Source organism: Argentina silus (genome assembly GCF_951799395.1).
Source record: "Argentina silus genome assembly, chromosome: 12".
Lineage (NCBI taxonomy): Eukaryota > Metazoa > Chordata > Actinopteri > Argentiniformes > Argentinidae > Argentina > Argentina silus.
In genome coordinates this window covers 3,411,843-3,431,634 of record NC_139666.1, presented here as the reverse complement: position 1 = coordinate 3,431,634, position 19,792 = coordinate 3,411,843, and the positions used below count along the sequence as shown (strand labels likewise).

General features: G+C 42.3%; 1 protein-coding gene across 2 annotated transcripts; it reads right to left on the bottom strand.

The window, feature by feature from the left end:
* Positions 1-1,558: 1,558 nt before the first annotated feature.
* LOC310812827 (uncharacterized protein) lies at positions 1,559-18,117 on the bottom strand. 2 transcript variants are annotated; one of them, XM_083681538.1, is made up of 10 exons: positions 17,883-18,117; positions 14,402-14,425; positions 12,658-13,194; positions 11,013-11,093; positions 8,198-8,263; positions 6,825-6,851; positions 6,699-6,716; positions 5,147-5,263; positions 3,794-3,847; positions 1,559-3,556 (listed from the first exon to the last, which is right to left on the bottom strand). In XM_083681538.1, exons 1-10 carry the CDS (start codon positions 17,941-17,943, stop codon positions 3,528-3,530), a joined length of 1,014 nt encoding a protein of 337 aa, XP_083537664.1. In that variant the 5' UTR covers positions 17,944-18,117; the 3' UTR covers positions 1,559-3,527. The 2 variants fall into 2 exon arrangements, with proteins under 2 accessions (XP_083537664.1, XP_083537665.1); XM_083681539.1 differs by having other exon boundaries at positions 3,794-3,838.
* Between the last annotated feature and the right edge of the window lie 1,675 nt (positions 18,118-19,792).

Below are 19,792 nucleotides of genomic sequence, written 5' to 3'. Positions count from 1 at the left end.
CAAAAGAGTAAATTAAGTGTAAAATTAACACCACTGAGATTTATTTTCACCAATAGCGTCAAGTTTCAGTGACACTGCAGTGTTAATGGGTGTTAGATTTTTACTCAGAGCTGGTTTTTCACTGCAAGAGAGTAAATGATCAACACAGTAGTGTGTAATATCACTTGTAATAACACTTCAGAGTCAGAGTTATTTGAGCCTCCAGTGTTAACTTTTAATAACTCAATGCAGTGTTAATGAGCACTGGAATTTAACTCAGAGTTGACTTGTTGTCACAGAAGAGTAAATTATCAACACAACTGAGAATAATATTGACACTCTCCAGAGATATTTAACCTATAGTGTTAAGTTTAAATAACACTACATAGTGTAAGTGAGTGTTACGGTTTTGCCCTATTTAGAGTTAATTTAACTCTAACATTTTAACACTAGGGCAAGAGTCAATTTAAAACCAATTCCGAGTGGGACCATATGCACTCGGGAATAATGTTAAATGTAACTCTTTAAGTGTTAGTTTGACACTGCAAAATTGACTGTGTACGTAGGTAGGCAAAATACATACGGGTGGAGGCTGGGGCAGTGGGTGGAGGCTGGGGCAGTGGGTGGAGGCTGGGGCAGTGGGTGGGACAACCAACAAGTGATAATCTCATAGCCTGTGGCGTTACACTGTTTAACCATGGTGGGGTGTTGGTTAACTTGGCTCTTTTAAAGCTTGTCCCTGCACATGTTTTGCGTACATAGCTGGGCCAGACCAGTTTGTTGTTGTTTGAATTCCAGAATGCTTTATGTGGCAGGGATGACATTCCGTTTGTTTTTCAAATGACGGATTGTGGCTTTAACCATTCATCACCGCCCGCCCCCCTGTCAAAGTTGCCAGCAATTGAGGCCCCTGAGGTTCATATTGACTTGCCTTTAACTATAAAGGTGTTTTTTGTCTGTTTAAATTACAATCAAATAATCAAAACACTAATTAAATCAGTGCATGCAGATTTAATGATGCTCATAGTTTCATAATTGACATGCAGCTGTGCAGTGAGAAGACTTTCTCAGCAGGTTCCCACATATTCCTGCTCTATTTCAATTCAGGCCTCAGGCTCAGCTCCATAGGGCTGTCACCGTCAATCATCAATCAACCGCTGTGTGTGTGTGTGTGTGTGTGTGTGTGTGTGTGTGTGTGCGTGCATGCATGTGTGATGACTTTATTTGCCCTTGGATAAATATCTCACATAACATGCAGCTGAGGTCATGTTGCCCTCTGGGTGTCATCCCTCAGCTCTGTGAATCTGTACTCATCACTCCAGCTGCCAGTAACCCAGTTCCTTAATAACAGGTAGCGCTCCACTGACACTGCACTCCTGCATTGTAAACTTACTACACTTACTACTGCTACAAATATATTCTGAATATTTTTTACTTATTTACTGCTACTACTTTAGTGTTTGTATTTATGTTTACATTTTTACTTATTACACTGAAGTTGTGGAGCTGCTCTGCCTTAAGCATTTTGTTGCACTGTATACTTTCTGTTTATGATGTGAATACGATATGATGACAGATAAACCCTCACAATTCCTTTATTCACCTCTCCAACATTATTTACAGAATTCAAAAAGAAAAAAAAAGTGCTAAAAGATTAAAATCACACAATTCAACAAACACAATAACAAAAGAGAGATTCATTAAATAGAAGGGAAGAACTGAGAACTCCTGCACGCCAACATCAACTCTAAATATGCAGTATTCTCTAGAGATGTACGATATAAGAAAGTGCTTCTCCAAAAAGAGTTCTTGTCCACCACCTGTGGAATCTGTTGTTTAAGTGTTGTGTATTCAGCTGTTCTCAGGTGGAGTTCACACCTGCCTAACCACTGGTCGAGCACCGTCTGGACCCTCTCGAGAGAAAGAAGAATTGAACGGTGATGATGTCATAAAACAGATCAGGAAGTACATGTGGGGGCTGTTCCAATCGATTCTTTCAGATGCATCCAAGTAGAAATAATTACATTTTTTTTTTTTTTAGCTCTGCGTATTGGGAGGCGGTCTATTTGGCTCCAGGTGCAGATAAGACTGCGTCATTCGTGTTCTACACGGCACATTTCTATCTTTCAATCTCCTGAGGAGGAGACATGCACAGTATGACACTCCTGAGTCAGACAGCACAGTTAAAGGTAGACTCAATCATATGACATCATCATACACAATAAGGTGACTTCCTGCTTCAGATACAGTATCATCAACAACAACAACAACTAAAGTTTGTATCTCATCCACACCACAGCCATTTATCAGTGACTAACCTTCCTCAGGTTTGACCTGCGGGATCACTGTAAAACACACAACACGCCTACACACTAAAATGACATCAATTCAGGAAAGCCAGCAGAACATTGCTCGTGGATTGTCCTTATCATGCCCTGATTTTAAAAACCACAACCCATTCTAGTTGTTTATGGTAAAACATTGTGCAATGAATAAGGCAGATAATTGGCTGGTGGTAAATAAGGGTGCAGCAGGCACTCCCGTGGCTATGGAGTCAGGGTATAAGGTGTTCCTTGAAATGGGTATCGCTGTTTGGGTGTAGCTCTACGCATTTAGCGGTCTATTCTCGCACGACTGGATTTTTGGTTCACGTGCCAAATTTTCAGAGTGTGTAAAATGTGGTATCATTGTAAGCATTTCATAACAGGAATCCCGAAATGGGTAAAGGTTGCGGTGGTGCACTGGGAAATGAGAATTTGCAGTATAGAGATGAAAGAAAACATGTCCTTATTGTGCCCTGATGAAGCCCTTGTGCCACAATGCAGTGGCATTTTAATATGTTACACTTTTTTGATATTTCTATAATTCCAAGAAAATTTAACTTTTTGAAACTCTGTAAGGCACGAGAGGTTACAGCATTACAATCGACAGATGACAGACTAGTTCAACATATTCAGTACATTTAAGATTTCAGACTAACACCCAATGAATTGTCCATAGCCCCTCACCCAGAACACACACACAGACGGGGTGAGATCATTAGTCCTCTAAACAGCTCTACGGCAGAGATTTGACACAAACTCACAGGATAGAACTGCATCCGAAATGAGTTTGGAACACTACATGTAGCTAGCAATGACGTGTATTAGTTCTACACACTTCATTTTAGACGTAAATCATTGCTACCATCTCATGGACCTTGTAAAATAGATAGTTTGGAGATAAATCTCATAGCAGATATATTGTGTGTGTGTGTGTGTGTGTGTGTGGGGGGGGGGGGGGGGGGGGGGAGAGATACGGCCGTCGAGCTGTTTAGGGGACATAAAATGTGACCAAAGATATAAAAGGTTCAAAATGTCACGCACACCCAGACAAACACACACACAAACACACACATACACACACACACACATACACACACACCTAAAGCGTGGTTGGAAGGTCATACCACCAACTTCACTAGCTTACAGTATTCTACTTTTAATCAGGTTAGGCCTAGTTCTGGAAAGGCCTAGTTCCTGCTGGCCCTGCTTGTTGTCCAGAGGGATCTATGATGAGCTGAGCAGGTTGCTGAGAACTGCAATTGGAAAAGAACACATGCTGGGTTGGCAACAGACACACACACACACATCCTTTATTACAATGTTCTGTCACAATGCTTATAGACATGACAGTTTATGATGACTTATATGACGTATTACTGGTCTAGCATAATAAATATGCTATGAAGCGTGACACTGAAACTTGTTTTCTCTAAGGTTTGAGTGAAAGCAGCTCTTGGTTTGAGCAGGAGAACGAGCGCTTCAGGACTTACCTTGGGGATCAGACTGGGCCCCTGCCTCCTCCTTATGGGCACTCTCTGGATCCCCTGCCGGGGAGAGGGACAATTTAACCCACACACTAAATATAGAATATAATATAATACAAACATTGCTGCATGTACACACACCTTGGAAAGATCCTTTTATACACCAAGGAAACCTGAACTATTACTTTATTTTAAATCGGACATCACATTACTATCATGAATAATAATTCTTAAACTCAAGCTTATTGATCCTGTTTTCCAGTAATAATGTAATTAAGTGAAAGTTTTTTGAGTGTAGACAGCAAACTGCAACTCACTTCCCTAAGTCAGTATTGGGTGAATAAAGTTGCCCAAATTGCCAACAGTCTAGAGTGCCAAGGGTGACTTTATTCACCAAAAATGCATAAATGATGATGCTTCATTTAAACACTTGAGATTCTAGGTGGTGAGTGTTCCGGACTTTTTGGCAGTTAGTGCTACATTGAGCCAATGGTGAGTTAAAGGAACTGTCAGCCATTGTTGTCTTATAGCAAAAGATAAAATACACTCATTGAATATGATGAATATATAACTCCTGAATATCTTTATGAGAGCAGAACAACTATCGGACCTCAAAGCAAAGTACCTCCATTGTTCGTTTTGTTTTCATAGGTCACTTTGTCAAGAAACGATGTATAGCTTCAAGTCATGTCTTTAAAAAGTAATTCTGCTGTCATGAAATGTCAACAAATCTCTCCCTAGCCCTCACACCCCAAAATTCAGATCGGTGATATTTACCAACCGCAAAACACTCCGAAAAATTTCACAGGAGCCATCAACAACGTCCCAACAGGGTCGTCAGAGATAACGTGACCACATTGAGGTCAGCTAACTCATAAAACATTTCTCGCCTCGCTCCAACATACTGTAGCCCTGACACTTAATAAGGACATAGCCTCCTGTCCTATGTCCCCCCTAGGAGCACCCCCATGTCTACCTGACCCCCCCATGTCTACCTGACCCCCCCATGTCTACCTGATCCCTCCCAAGACCTCCAGTGATGGGAGAATTCTAGAACTGTAGAATAATAACTATTGTAGCTTACTTATCCTCATTACTGCTGCTACTGACACTACACCCTCATGCACGACTACTGTCACTGTGTTATGATACTATATTACATTGTACTGTTGATTTGTTGCTTATTGTTGACTGTTGTTGATCGAGGAGCAAGATTCCAAAGCATTTCACTATATCAGTTACGGCTGTATGCGATGCACGTGTCAAATACAAGTTGATTTGATTTGATTTAGTGTGTGTGCATGCCTCTCTAGCGCAGTAATAATAATGGATATTTTATTCAGAGATGATGTCACTCACCGCCTCGGTTCTTGAAGCAGAGCTTCTTCTTCTGGTAGGTAAAGTATCCGGCCACAGATCCGACAATCGCTATCACGACCGCGCTCAGAATGCCTGCTATGGAGCTGGAGTCACCTTCTGTGGAAGACAAGGGCATACAACCTATAACACATGATTCAGTTCATGGTACAAGATTTCCATTGGACATTAAATTGTGAGGCTTAAGTGGTTAAGACATGAATTCATATAATATACAGTGCCCTCCAGGAAGCCAATCTGAAAATAAAAACGATATGTACGGTATGTACAGTGGAATTTTCATACTCCTGAAATTGCAAAAAAAATATCTATATAGACTCTACATAGGGCTATGCGGTCTCTGACATACAGTACATCCCATAATGATCCTCCCCAGTCACAACTGAAACCAGGAAGTCACCATAACTCTGTCAACTAAGTCCCAGTTAGTGACACCACAGAATGCCATCAGAGCTGTGTGACTGCATACAGCAGATACCAAGCCGTCACAGAACAGACACACCAAACAGATTCCCAGGATACCATCCCCCCTCTCACCGTATAGCAGGCGTAGATGCCAATGATGTTTGTGTAAGCTTAACCCTGTTCTGTGCTGTATATAACATATAGGAATGGCTTCTCTACTACCTAACTATTAAAGGCACCAATCCGTTACAGGATGGCGAATACGGAAAGATAAATGTGTAGCTAGTGGCGGTGAGCCGGTATTTTTGGGTTTCTTTGAGATTGCCGGATGGTGCCTTTAATGACAGGGCTAATATTGGCTCAGACACTGGATCTGTCATCTTACGGCAATTATGACAGGATGTAGTCAGAGAGGGAACGAGCGAGAGAGAGAGAGAGATAGAGTTAGAGAAAGGAGAGGGACACTTTGCTAAAGAAAGAATGAGGTAGAAAAAGAGAGGGAAGTTCAGTATACCGTAGTGACATTATTTACATGTTCGATTTGCATTGTCAATGTGGGAATGTTTTTTCAGTTGAATGTCAACACCATAAACAAGCACACTTCCGTACTCTTGCAATTCTCACAAAACATTGACTAGAAGTGAACTAAAATGTGTTTGAATCATAATCACAACACAATGCTGATGCAATAAAAGCGTTTTCAACATGCTTTCGTGACCTCTGTACACTCGACATGCACTCTGCTTGTGCCTGGTACTGTCTCAAAGAACACTGAGTCCCTGCAGGCAGAACGGTTGAAACATACACACGGAACTGGAATGTCTGTGTGTGTGTGCGTGTGTGTGTGTGTGTGTGTGTGTGTGTGTACTGTATGTGTCTGAGAAAAAGAGAAAGAGAGAGAGAGTGTGTGTGTGTGTGTGTACTGTATGTGTGGGAGAAAGAGAGAGAGTGAGACCCTCAGCCCCTATGAACTCTGCACACAAGCTTGGAAAGAATAACAGTTTTATTTTCATTATTTGTTTTACGCGTGGGGGGGGGGGGGTTGGGGGGGGGGTTGGGGAGAGATCGGTGCGCAGCAGCTCTTTTCTAGACAACAAATGAGAAAAGAATGACAAAGAGCAGGACTCACCTCTAGCTTCGGCACCACCTGTCCAGAACAGAAAAGACACATTCAATGACACGCCTAATTTGCCTAATTCTGGTGCAATGACATTACTAGATTGTTATGGTTCACTGGGAAAAGCAGAACCCTTACCGTCTACAACCACATCGGCAACTTGGGCTAGAGAGAGAGAGAGAGAAAGAGAGAGCGAGAGAGTTATTTGAAACCAAGCCCATATCCTAACTGATGTTCCAGGGGCACGCTATGAGGTTTCTGTACCAACCTGTTTGTGAAGAGTTCTACGGGAAAAAAACCCTAACCTGAAATTATGACTCACCATTTCCAATGATCCATATCCAAATAGTGCGTCTAATTAGGTAATGTGGTTTGACGGTGCTGCAATATTGCCGCCTTTGAGTCGCCTGTGTGTCTCTGGTTCATGCATGTCCTAGCTTACAGTACACTCTTGCAGAATGGTGTTAATCATAAAATAAACAAATAATGATCAGACCCGGGTCAAGATGTATTGAAAATACTTTAAAAACTTCAGGTGTGATTAGTAGTTCAGCTTGATTAGTGGTGTTCCTGGTAGTGTTCCTGGTTCAATGGAACCAATGGAACCTGCTCTGTGTGCCAAGTACTGTAAGCTAATTCAGTCACCACACCGCAACTATTTAAAACACGTTCGACCCAAGTCTGATAATGATGATGTTAATGTTGATGGGAAATGACTGCTTACAATGAGCTAATCACTGATTAAAGTGATGGAATGACAGCCTACATTGAGCCAATCACTGACTAAAGTGATGGAATGACAGCCTACATTGAACAAATCACTGATTAAAGTGATGGAATGACAGCCTACATTGAACAAATCAATGTTCAAAGCTAGGTGTCCACAACTTGGGTGCCATCCAATTTTCAGGCTGGACAGTACACAGACCCTGAGGGTGGTGACCAGCTGTGGCGCTAACTCACTGAGGTGATCTTAACTATGCTGTTAACTATTCATTATACTGATGTTATATTGAAACTATACCTCGTCCTAAGCAACCCCAGTCACCAGCGACCTGTTGGTATAATGGCTATGGTGTTGAAGTGACGGGGGGTATATATATATATAGTTCAAGTTCAAGTTTATTTGTCGTTCCATCATATACAAGTAGACAGTGCAACGAAATGCTTAAGGCAGAGCAGCTCTACAACATCAATCTACATCAACAATACAGTGTAAGTACAAATGTAAACATAATCATGAACATAAATGTAAACATAAATATAAGCACTGAAAGTAGTAGCAGTAAATAAATGAAAAATATTCTGAATATACAGAATTTTGTCGCAGCATTAAGTAGTAAAGTAAAGTTTAGTAAGTGTGTAGTGCCAGAGTGGTGTGTCAGTGGAGTGCAATGTCACTGAGCAGAAGGGGGGTATAGTCCATGGGGGGTGGGGGGGGGGTATGTAGAAGTATGTATTAAAAAAAGTATATAAAACATACATTATTTGTATATAAAACAAGTACTGACCCACTGATCCACTGCGTGACTTCCCTCCAGCGGGCGGGGCATCGTCCACAGGCAACTCATTAATATCTGAAGAGACACAGTACATACAGTTGTTGATCTCATCAATCTCTGCTGAAGAGACACAGTACATACAGTTGTTGATCTCATCAATCTCTGCTGAAGAGACACAGTACATATAGTTGTTGATCTCATCAATCTCTTCTGAAGAGACACAGTACATACAGTTGTTGATCTCATCAATCTCTGCTGAAGAGACACAGTACATACAGTTGTTGATCTCATCAATCTCTGCTGAAGAGACACAGTACATATAGTTGTTAATCTCATCAATCTTTTAAGTAATTTTACCGTATTCGAGAGAGATATGAGACAACTTTCACCAGCTTTGGAGGTTTGTCGGCGAACAAGAGGGTCTTAGAAGTGATGGCGCCGAAAAATCAGTCGCTGCTAATAAACTCACTTATAAAATCAGTGTTTCAATGTTCAAGCCGTGTTTAATGATAACTACTAAGATCGGCAACTACTGGGTCGCCACGATAACCCAGCTTAAATGCATTTGTTTTTGTTTTTTTTTCATTAATTTTCTTCCCAGCGCCATCCACTTTTAAGACGATCTGGATCAGGATCTAAAGCTGGTGAAAGTTATCTGCAAATAGGTCAAAGGAATTTGTCAGCATCAGATCAGGTGGGAGCGGTCTGTGACCAGTGTATATGAGCAATATACAACGGGAAGAGATAAGACTAAGTACAGTAACCGTCAAATATACTGATAATGAAACTGTATGAACTCTGCAAGTCTGGCTATGGTAACCAGTGTTTATGACATATGCCATCAACCTGCTTAACTTGCTATGTTACAAAGTTATGCTCATCTATTCCTCTACTGGCAACTGCCACTTGCAAAACCGTCCAGGTGTACGCCCGCGGCTCACCCATACTCTCTCCCAGAGAATCATCGCACCAGCCTGAGTTTCCAGAGCTCATGTCAATCCTGTCACAGAAATGTGGGTACGAACCTGCTGAAGTCCGTCTTTAAGGACAAGCATTAATTGACAAGTAAGTCACTCAGTAACCCCATCCCCCCTTATACCAGAATCGTGACTCTCTTTTACGAGGATTACAGTATAGCGTGCAGCAGCAATAGTGTGGAGATGAGGCCACTGCACATTGTACAGTATGCTAGATCCGACGGTATTGGATCTGTGGAGGAGGGATTAGGATCAGTTCCACCAGGAAAGCGATCATTTTTTATTCTGTTTTTGTTTATCCATGTTGGTCTCTCCGATATGAAATCTCATTTCCAAGCGGATGTGAACCCCAGGGCGTCTCACCAGTGTTGTCCTCCTCCAGTCCTCCTTCCTCTGGTTTATCAGACTCCGACTCTGAAGGAGGGTAAGAGACGAGTTCGACAAAAAGAAGGAAGAGAAAGAGATTCTAATTCTCCTTTGCTGTTTGAACTTTGGCTTTGGGCTATCCCACCAGATTCTAATGAATTAAGGTTCAGTCTGTGGACAAGGATTCAAATCCAATGATGAGACTCTGATCGTGCAGTGCAAGCTAGATCTGAGGTTACATCAGCCAAGAATACGACAGCCCTGCCACATGGTTTGTTATAACATGTTGATATGTAAATTAGCATTTCATGCTTTATGTAAACCATGAAATGCAGTTTTAAATCAGAGGCCCCTGCAGCCAAGTCACAGATCTCAGCAACCTGAATGAATTGAAAGGCTCTTGTAGCTCTTAAAGAGGCCTTAATTCCAAAACGCATATATTGAGAGCGTAGCAAATGGTAGGCGGACAGCCGTAAATTAGAACGGCAACTAAAGAAAGGCTAATGTGTGTGCTTCATTAAAGTGCCTACCCGACTTATTTCCTTAGCATTCACATGAATGTGTGCAACTTTCAGAATAAAAACATTATGTCAAAATATTGTAATGGATTTGATTAATATTCTCCCCCAAAAAATTATTAAATCAGATTCAAATTGGAAAATTGTGAATTGGGGACTGCCCTACCATTGCTGAATTCCACGTGGACGTTTAAAAATATGGTAATTGCTTCTGGGTGGAATTTCAGCTACATTGTTTGAGGAAGACTACCAAGGAAGACTCTGGGTACTCTGGATCAGACTACGAATTATAGAATTGATAGTGTGTTCTGTTCTGTTGTCACTCGGCATGTCAAAAACCTTCTTCCTCAACTGTATCCTGGGCGGAACACTGGGACAAGGCCCCTTAGGAAGGAGCTGATGACTGACACGCAGAATGGAACGGTGGAGTTCCTGCGGAATGCCCGTCTAATAATGCTGCACAGAGAGAGGGCTGTTATTAATGGACAGGAGGACAAGTCGAGTGCAGACAGAGGGCTGTTATTAATGGACAGGAGGACAAGTCGAGTGCAGAGAGAGGGCTGTTATTAATGGACAGGAGGACAAGCCGAGCGCAGAGAGAGGCTTAAGTCAGACCCAGTCAGATCCTGACAAACTAGTCAGACCCAAGCCTGACAACTGACATGCTCCCCTGAAGGTCCCGGGTCGGCCGCCGGGTCTGGCAGCCTGCCCTGTCACCCCACTCACCTGTTTCCCTTCTCAACTTTCCCATCGTCTAAAAGAATACCACAGATACCAAAGGAGAGTGGAAAAAACAGCGATTCATCAGACCATCTCTACCTGGTTCGGCAGCATTGTCAGAAGGACCACATACACACATCAACATGAGCCAGTCTGCGATAGTAACCACATGCATCAATGTGGACAGGTGAGAGAACTAACAGGTGAGAGGTTCTGTTACACGTTGTTCAGATGTGGTCTTACCTGCTGCAGGCTCCTCTGCTGCAGGCTCCTCTGCTGCAGGCTCCTCTGCTGCAGGCTCCTCTGCGGCTGGGTCCTCTGCCGCTAGGAGAGAAACACATGTTATTACACTCAGAATACTGTAACACTGATTAAACTACATATTACAATGAGAGTGCTATATTTTACACTTAAACAGGGATAGTTCATAATACATTATGGGGAATGTGTACAGTATACATTTGTTATTTTAACAATGTCCATGAGAAGATGGCGTGTTTAAAGTGTCCGGTGCGGGAATCTGTTGCTAGCGACGCAATCGCGACTTCTTGTCACTGAAACAGATGCATTTGATCACTACACACAAATATAAATAGGCCTGTGAGTGATAATAATAACGTGTGTTTATGATCATTATCATAAAAATGTGCTTAATATATATTTCGATTCTGTGGGGTGATTTCCCAGACACATATGAAACCTAGTCACGGACTAAATCAAACTTTCAATGGAAATCCTCTTTTTAGTCTCTGGTTCAGCTTAACCTTTGTCCGGGAAACCAGCTCTGTGAGTTAGGTCTCATATACAAACATGTACAGTACCATAAATGAGTCACTGTACCTCATGACCGAAACGACATGAGAGAAGCAGAACGTCCCACGGGAGAGACAAAGATGTGAACATCATGTTCAGATAAAACAAGTTGAGACAGTTCCAGAGGCATCAGTCTACAGCATACCCCCTAAAGATGACATCATCAAAACCATACCTGCCCATACCATACCAGCAGAGAAAGAGATGTGTGTGTGTGTGTGTGTGTGTGTGTGTGTGTGTATGTCGGGTAGGTCCTAGAAACCCTATGTTTGCACCTCTGTCTCTCTGAAAACCACATGCTCTTTGGGCCTTTACAGACTACAGCGCCAGCCTGTATCGTACTGTGCTGCATATTTGTCCTTTCACATGTCTTCGCCAGTACTGTTTCAGCACAACTACGGCGGATAGCATAGATTTGTTTTCTCATGATGACTGATGTATAGATGATTCACTTACTTTAGACAAATGTACTAGTTGTAAGTCGCTTTCGAATCAAATGTAAATGTAATGCGTAACCAGGCCGCCCAGTACAACTCAACATTTTTGTCATCAAATGTAGACAATATCATGAAATATCTGCCAAATAGATACTCCTAATGTGATGCAAATCCTTTTTCTCTCTAACCGACCAATTCAGTGCTTGTTAGCAGTACCCAAAGATTTCAGGGAAGAAAGAAATTATAATAATGAGTGCCCATCTCTCCCCCTGTATCTATCCTCATGCTGTTTTAGGATTAAAGGGATAGTTTACCCAAGTTGCTAATGATTCAGGCATGACATTTCAAAGGGTCCATTGACCTCCATTACTGTTTGGTTAAGAGTGAGTTAGCGGGTAGTGACAGTGCCCAGATAAAAAAAGGGCCAAAGTGTGGATTGAATTCTCTCTTGTCCATAGACTCCTTTCAGGGTAAGGAACCAAATACTGTACTTGATTTCGTTTTGATTTGGGTCTGGGTTTGAATCTGTGTGTGTGTGTGTTGTGTGTGTGTGTGTGTGTGTGTGTGTGTGTGTGTGTGTTTGGCTGTGTTGGGTTTGTGTGTGTGTGTGTGTGTGTGTTTGTTTGTGTGGTTCTCACCTGGCTCTACATCTTCGGCAGGGGCCACTACTGCAGGATCTTCCGCTGCAGGCTCCTCCGGTGCTGCAGGCTCTTCGGCTGCAGGCTCTTCGGCTGCAGGCTCTTCGGCTGCAGGCTCTTCCGCTGCAGGTTCAGCCGCTGCAGGCTCTTCGGCTGCAGGCTCTTCGGCTGCAGGCTCTTCGGCTGCAGGCTCTTCCGCTACAGGTACTACCACTGCAGGCTCTTCCACTGCAGGCTCTTCCACTGCAGGCTCTTCCGCTGCAGGCTCTTCGGCTGCAGGCTCTGCCGCTACAGGTACTACCACTGCAGGCTCTTCCACTACAGGCTCTTCCACTGCAGGCTCTTCCGCTGCAGGCTCTTCCGCTGCAGGTTCTACTGCTACAGGCTCTTCCGCTGCAGGCTCTTCCGCTGCAGGCTCTTCCGCTGCAGGTTCTTCCGCTGCAGGTTCTTCCGCCGGTGCTGGATCCTCCACTACAGGCACGTCTGGCTCTGGTGCTGCTTCTTCCTCTGATTCTTTTGGTGGGTCGGCCGCCGGAGCTAAGGAGAGGAACCGGAGTGGACAATCAGTGGTGCAATAGTTAGTAGTAAGAGCCTGTTGAAATAACCAGTTTTTTTTCTGTGTTGTACAGTATGTTATGTATGTATGTCTGTTTATACCCGACCCCCCCCCCCCCCCCCGTTTTTACTCTTTGTGTGCCAATGACCCAAAGAAAAATGTTCACTCTATGAAAATGTAATGAACAATAAAGTTTTCTTATCTAGTTGTATCAGTGGTAATAATTATAGTTGTAGCCTTAGCAGTGATAATTAATCATGATACTCTAGGAGTAGTCATAGTAGCAGCAGTAGGTGTAGGGGTACTATATTTGAATTCTCCTTGATCTTACTGCAGCCGATACTATCTATCATACAATTTGAATAAACCGCCTTAGATATTGTGTGTTACAGACACTGCCTGAGAGTAATAAGGAGAACCATTTTAAGGCAGACAGTTCTCTGTTGGTCTAGGAAAGTATGTCTCTTCCTCAGCCCAAGTGAACTTTGGTGTGCCACAAGGCTCCATTTTAGGCCCAATTTTATTCTCATTATACATGCTTTCACTCGGCCAGATTATCGTAAACACAATATTTACTTTCACAGTTATGTGGATGACACCCAGTTATATCTTCCTATTAAACCCTGTGATTCATCCAGTTTAGCTTCTCTTAATGATTGCTTGAAGGATATTAGATGTTGGATGTCCCAGAACTTTTTACAATTGAATAACAGTAAATCTGAGGTAGTCATATTTGGTCCTCCTAGCTCCACGGTAGCAATACAGGACAGTCTTGACCTTAATTTCGAGAAACAATTCAAAACAGTTGTACAGTCAGCGCAGGCTAAGATCCTCAGGCAGGGCCCTTCTGGCTGTTCTGGAGTCTACACTGAAGACAAAAGGTAACCGTGCCTTTACCATTAGGGCCCCTAGACTCTGGAACAACCTGCCTGATGATGTTAGGCTAGCAAGTATTTTGTTTTTAATCTCTTCTGAAAACAATTTTTTATAGACTAGACTTTAATTGATTAACTGCCCTTATTCTTTTCAATGGGTTGTGTTTTACTGTTTTCCGACTTATATTTTTGTTTTTATTTGCATATCTGTCTTATCTGCACATTTGTAAAGCACTTTGTAACACAGTTGTAAAAAGGTGCTAAATAAATAATGTTTATTATTTATGAATATTATATTAGTAGCACAACATACCGTCCTCGATTGCAGGTTCATCATCTGTAAACAGAGGAGAGAGAAGAGGAAGGGCATCAGTACAAACATGGTGAGCCAAACAGTACAAACACCCTTTCAATACAAACATGGTGAGCCAAACACCCTTTCAGTACAAACATGGCAAGGCAGACTCCTTTACTGCTCTTAACCAATAAGCTTGGCGTCTTTGTCATACTTTTTCCTCTATTGCATGAAGACTTTTCTCTCAAAGGGAGTAGCCCTGCTTGGACTGGTGCCAGTCATCATCATGATATTCAGATATCTCCTAAAACTTTAACCCGGCAGCCAAAGCATTGTGTCATGAGTGTGTGTGAGAGTTTCAGTCAGTGTGTGTGTGTGTGTGTGTGTGTGTGTGTGTGTGTGTGTGTGTGTGTGTGTGTGTGTCTGTGTGTGTGTGCGTGCGTATGTGAGAAAGAGAGAGAGAGAGAGAGAGAGAGTGTGTGTGTGTGTGTGTGTGTGTGTGTGAGTGTGTGTGTGTGTGTGTGTGTGTGTGTTTAGAGGTGACAGAGGCCTATGACATTCCTCTGTTGTATGTTAGGACCAAAAACAGCAAACAACCGTCTGACTTTACAGTTCTTGTTCAGCTGAACTCTGGTCAATACACTCCATCAACAATGTATAAAGGACAGTTGACACTCCCTAAATAGTAGATTCCCAAAATTTAAATAAATAAAAGCACTGAGTGCTGCACTCTTCAGTATTGATGTTGCCCCTTCCCCCTGAAAGCACCTCTGATCTGGGTCAGTTTCCCAAAAGCTTTGTAGCGTAAGTCGTAATTTTCTCATGACAACCCAGCCGTAAAGCCGCGAGTAATTATTATGTTATCATAACAGGCTATAATAAATCATTTCTAACAATCAACTTGGATGAGCCTCACTGTCGCTCAAAACTAAACGCTTGTCAGTAAGTGACTGACTTTTTCTCAGGTAAATGTGTTACTTATTCTAAATGAATCAAGCCACGCAGCAAGGTTACATTAGACAACAGCTGGCGATAAACATGTTATTGAAGCCGATTGTTGAGAGGCTACAAACTAAAACCAGCGCCGTACTCAATTCAAACCCTTGCTTTAATTCAAATGTTACTGATTGTTAATTTTCTCCACTGGTACCCTATTACACTGGTAGACTTCCTCAATCTGATCTGCAATATGCAAACTCAAACCGAATGTGGAAAAATATGGGCACGGTGTATGGTAATGATCTTCATTGTGTGTGTGTTGTACGCACTTTTCATGACTCTTGTGTAGGATATAAGGGTCTTATCTACAAATATTGTAGATAAATGATTTAAGAAAACATTGATGAATGACACCCAATGTTCGCAGGTCAATCTTTTATGACGCGTGTTAATGCTCAAAGAACTTCTGATCGTCAAAAGAGATAACGCCTGGCACCGCCGCCTCTACGTGGATCGGTCACGGCTTTTCATTGTCCTGGAGCTCCGCTGGTGGAACGAACTTCCCACTGCTGTCATGACTGCAGAGTTACTACCAAACTTCCGCCGAAGATTGAAGACCCATCCCTTCAGGCTACATCTTAACGGCCCCTCCTAAAGACCTCTTCATCCCCACTACCCCCCTGTACAAGTTTAAAAAAAAAACTGTACCTTTTTAAAAAAGAAAAAAGAAAAAAGTAATTTTTAGCATTACGACTGCCAATGACCCCTGGTCTGAGCATTGATTACTTTATCTTATGATGACTGATGGAAAGATGATTCACTTACTTAAACGAATGTATTTTTTGTAAGTCGCTTTGGATAAAGGTGTCTGCTAAATGCCATGAATGTAAATGTAATCTAAATGCACGAGAGGGGAGGGGAGGAGAGGGCTCTAACAGTTAACTGAGTCTGAGTATACTCCACGTGTGTTTAACTGTGTGTGTGCGTGCGTGTGTGTGTGTGTGTGTGTGTGTGTGTCAGTGACACTGGCTTTTCCCCCTGTACGCCACTTGTGTTTAGAGGAAGTTGCGAACAGAGAGAACAGAACAGAATGTTCATGTTTGAGAGCTGCACAGAGTGGCAGGGCAGGGGGAGGGGTCTACATATCTATAGGATCTATAGGAGTCTGAGACGCAGATACTGGTAGAGACTTCTGTTATGACACACACACACACACACACACACACACACACACCCACACCCACACCCACACACAGATCCGCCCACCCACCCACCCAGCCACCCACCATCCTGCCCACCCACCAACACCGCACCCCTGAAATGGTTACAGTACATATCACAGTATGTTACAGTATATCACTGTATGCTTCAGGATATCATGGCATACTACAGTACATTATTGTTTTATAATGAGTGATCTGCTCTTTTCTGTTTGTGTGTGTGTGTAACCGTGCCTGTCCTGTAACAGTAGGCATTAGTCAGGGTCCTATAGTGAGAGCTGGTGACAGTTGATATGGCAGGTAAGTTAGAACATTGTGTTCCCTCAGATATCACCATTGTGTGGCAGGTTGGAGTGAAACCACCCTGTTCAGTTGTTAACTCCACTCATGCAGCAGCCATTTATACAGGAGTCTTATAGGCTGTGTGTGTGTGTGTGTGTGTGTGTGTGTGTGTGTGTGTGTGTGTGTGTGTGTGTGTGTGTGTGTGTGTGTGTGTGTGTGTGTGTGTGTGTGTCATTTTCCCTGCTGATTCAGGTGTCTGAAAAAAAGGTGTATACACATACGGGGGGGGGAAGTGGGTAGCTGACTCACACACTACACAGATACACACACACACACACACACACACACACACACACACACACACACACACACACGCACACTACACACAGCCTTGGGGGAATGAAAGAGGCTGAAACTAGTTTTGTGTTGGGTGTTGTCTGCAGCTGGGCTGGATTGGGTTACTGAGACAGCGCCTTGCCCTTCAGTTCTGTCTCTCTCTCTCACACACACGCAAGCATGCACACATACACACACACACACACACACACACACACACACACACACACATACACACACGCACACACACACACACACAGCGAACTGTTGCACCCTTCTCTAATATACGTTATTTAATCAACATGATTGTCGATTGAATAAGTAACAGAAGTGCCACTCGAGGTGGGTGAGGTCAGGATATAGTCAGAATTATGACCCTAATAAAACATGTATCTGCCTTAAGTAAAGTGTGTTGTTCTGATATCAATAATGTTTTACGACTATAAACTGTAATGTATGTGTTGGCATGGCTTTGCCATAGGCCAACAAGTGGAGAGGAAATATACTGTACAGGTCTTCATATGTCCACACCCTTGTAAGACAATTTAAGGGAGGCCACCCCTTAATCAGTAATGATATCTGGCACACAGTGTACAGTGCATCCTTTTTCAGAATGACACAGATCACGGCAAGCCAACTCTAAAGTTCTTGATTTATTCTGAATATCAGTCTTAGGGAACATAAACACATATAATCCACCAAAAGGTTAAAAAGGAATTTACCTTGCGATTTTGCTCCAATGAGCAGACTTCCCAGCAGGAGAATCCACAGGTATGACATCATGGGAACAGAGTGTTCTGGTTCTAGAGAGATGCGCTAAACTTCAAACTTTCTTGGGGTCCGATAAGGCGAACTATATGAACAATTTTGGCAATGATCTACAGCGGCTCATCAGTTGGGTCGTATTCTCATGTTCGCTGATGGTGTTCTGCGGCGCTTCTGGATCTCACGCTGCTTTTTGTTTGAGAGGCAGAGGAACTTTAATAGGCGTGTCTGGTCTAGTACCGCCACAGCTGCCGTGACTGGCAGCTCAGGCACCTAATCACAAATCTCGCTTTTCCTTCAACGTCCCCAAATCCAATGTAAAGACATTTGCGTCTGTATGACGGAATTATGTGCCGTAATGAGACATGAGTCGTAATGAATCGACTCATGTCTCTTATTCATTTACGGCGTATAGTCACGTTTTATGTGACTATGTTTGTTTTATTAATTGTATTAAATTGTTTTAAATTATTAATTGTTTTATTAAATGTATTAAATTGTACATTTTAAACCTCATAGGATCAAGTTTCTTATTTTACCGCAACTTACTGGCCCATGCGCTGTACTTAATATGGCTAATATGAATAGGTTTTTATGAATAGGTTTTTCTTTAATGGACGTAAAATAGGATTTTACATTATTGATTGAGGTTCATGTGTTGATCAAAATCTCTTTATTTCAAAAGTATATTTCCAGGATGTTGCTTGACACTTATTAAAGGGATACTTCGCCCAAATCGAAAAATCACATATGTGGTTCCTAATCCTGAAAGGAGTCTATGGACGAGGACAGGTCTGTGGACTTCAATCCCCACTTTGGTTCTGTTTTGATGGATTGGTTTTAGGTAAAAAAAAAAAAAAAAAAAAAAAAAAAAAAAGAGCATTGTTTTAAATTTAATGCCCAAATCATTGCAAAATAACTTAGAAAATGATAGTGGAGCTCTGTTTTAAGATGATCTGGACATGAAATTCGAAAGATGCTAAAACAGGGCAGATTGTCACCAATATACACATATATATATATATATATATATATATATATATATATATATATATATATATATATATATATATATATATACACAGTACCAGTCAAATATATCAATATATATATATTCGGGAAGCGGTTTTCTGAGAGATGGCAGTGAGAGCTAGTCTGTTACCTTATTGCACATTATAAAAGAAAGAGGTGGCATCAGGAAGAGGAGGGAGTGGTTGTCCATGGGGTGGCACGTGGAGCTGTCCACGGTGCTGAACGTGGAGCTGGCCATGGTGCTAGGGTAGCGGAGGTGATTTGGAATTACTCTCTGGTGATGACATCGCCTCTTAGCACAAGAACGTCCTCTTGGTACTGTCTGTGACATCCATGCGAGAGGTACCTGGTTCAAAACCCTGCTGGTTACACTAGCCACAAGACACGTCAACACAGCCAGACCCAAACCGATCAGTCAGCCACCCACCTACTCTCTATCCCTTTGTTTTGTGCGAGTGATTACCATGTTGAAGGCCATATGAAACATCAAGAAAATGTTACTTTGGAGTGGAGTGGAGTGAGTAGCAAAGAGAGCGTAATCATTCTACGAATGTGTTCTGCAGGCGTCCTATTGTTTTTATTTAAGAGTCCTGAAAGTTCCATGGCAGTTGCAGTAACAAAAGAGCTCACAGAATGTTGGCCTAAATCAACATTCCACCATGTTAACCGGATGAGAGGTTTTGGGGTTACAAAAAGCTTAATAGTTTAAAAGGCTTAATAGGTATCAGTAAGCTTTTATCAGGGTTGATGAAGATTTGCTGGGTAGTTGAAAGGAAGTGAGATAGGTTGGTTAGGTTAGTTGACTGGTTGGATGAATGGATAGATGAAAGAGAGG

What these genes read in the sequence shown, in the direction of transcription:
- LOC310812827 (XM_083681538.1), bottom strand. Translation starts at nt 17,943, where the DNA reads ATGATGTCATACCTGTGGATTCTCCTGCTGGGAAGTCTGCTCATTGGA. An exon ending in TGAACCTGCAATCGAGGACG is followed by an intron (nt 13,195 to 14,401) that starts GTATGTTGTGCT and finishes TCCTCTCCTTAG; the next exon opens with CTCCGGCGGCCGACCCACCA. An exon ending in CTGCTTCAAGAACCGAGGCG is followed by an intron (nt 3,848 to 5,146) that starts GTGAGTGACATC and finishes TCTCCCCGGCAG; the next exon opens with GGGATCCAGAGAGTGCCCAT.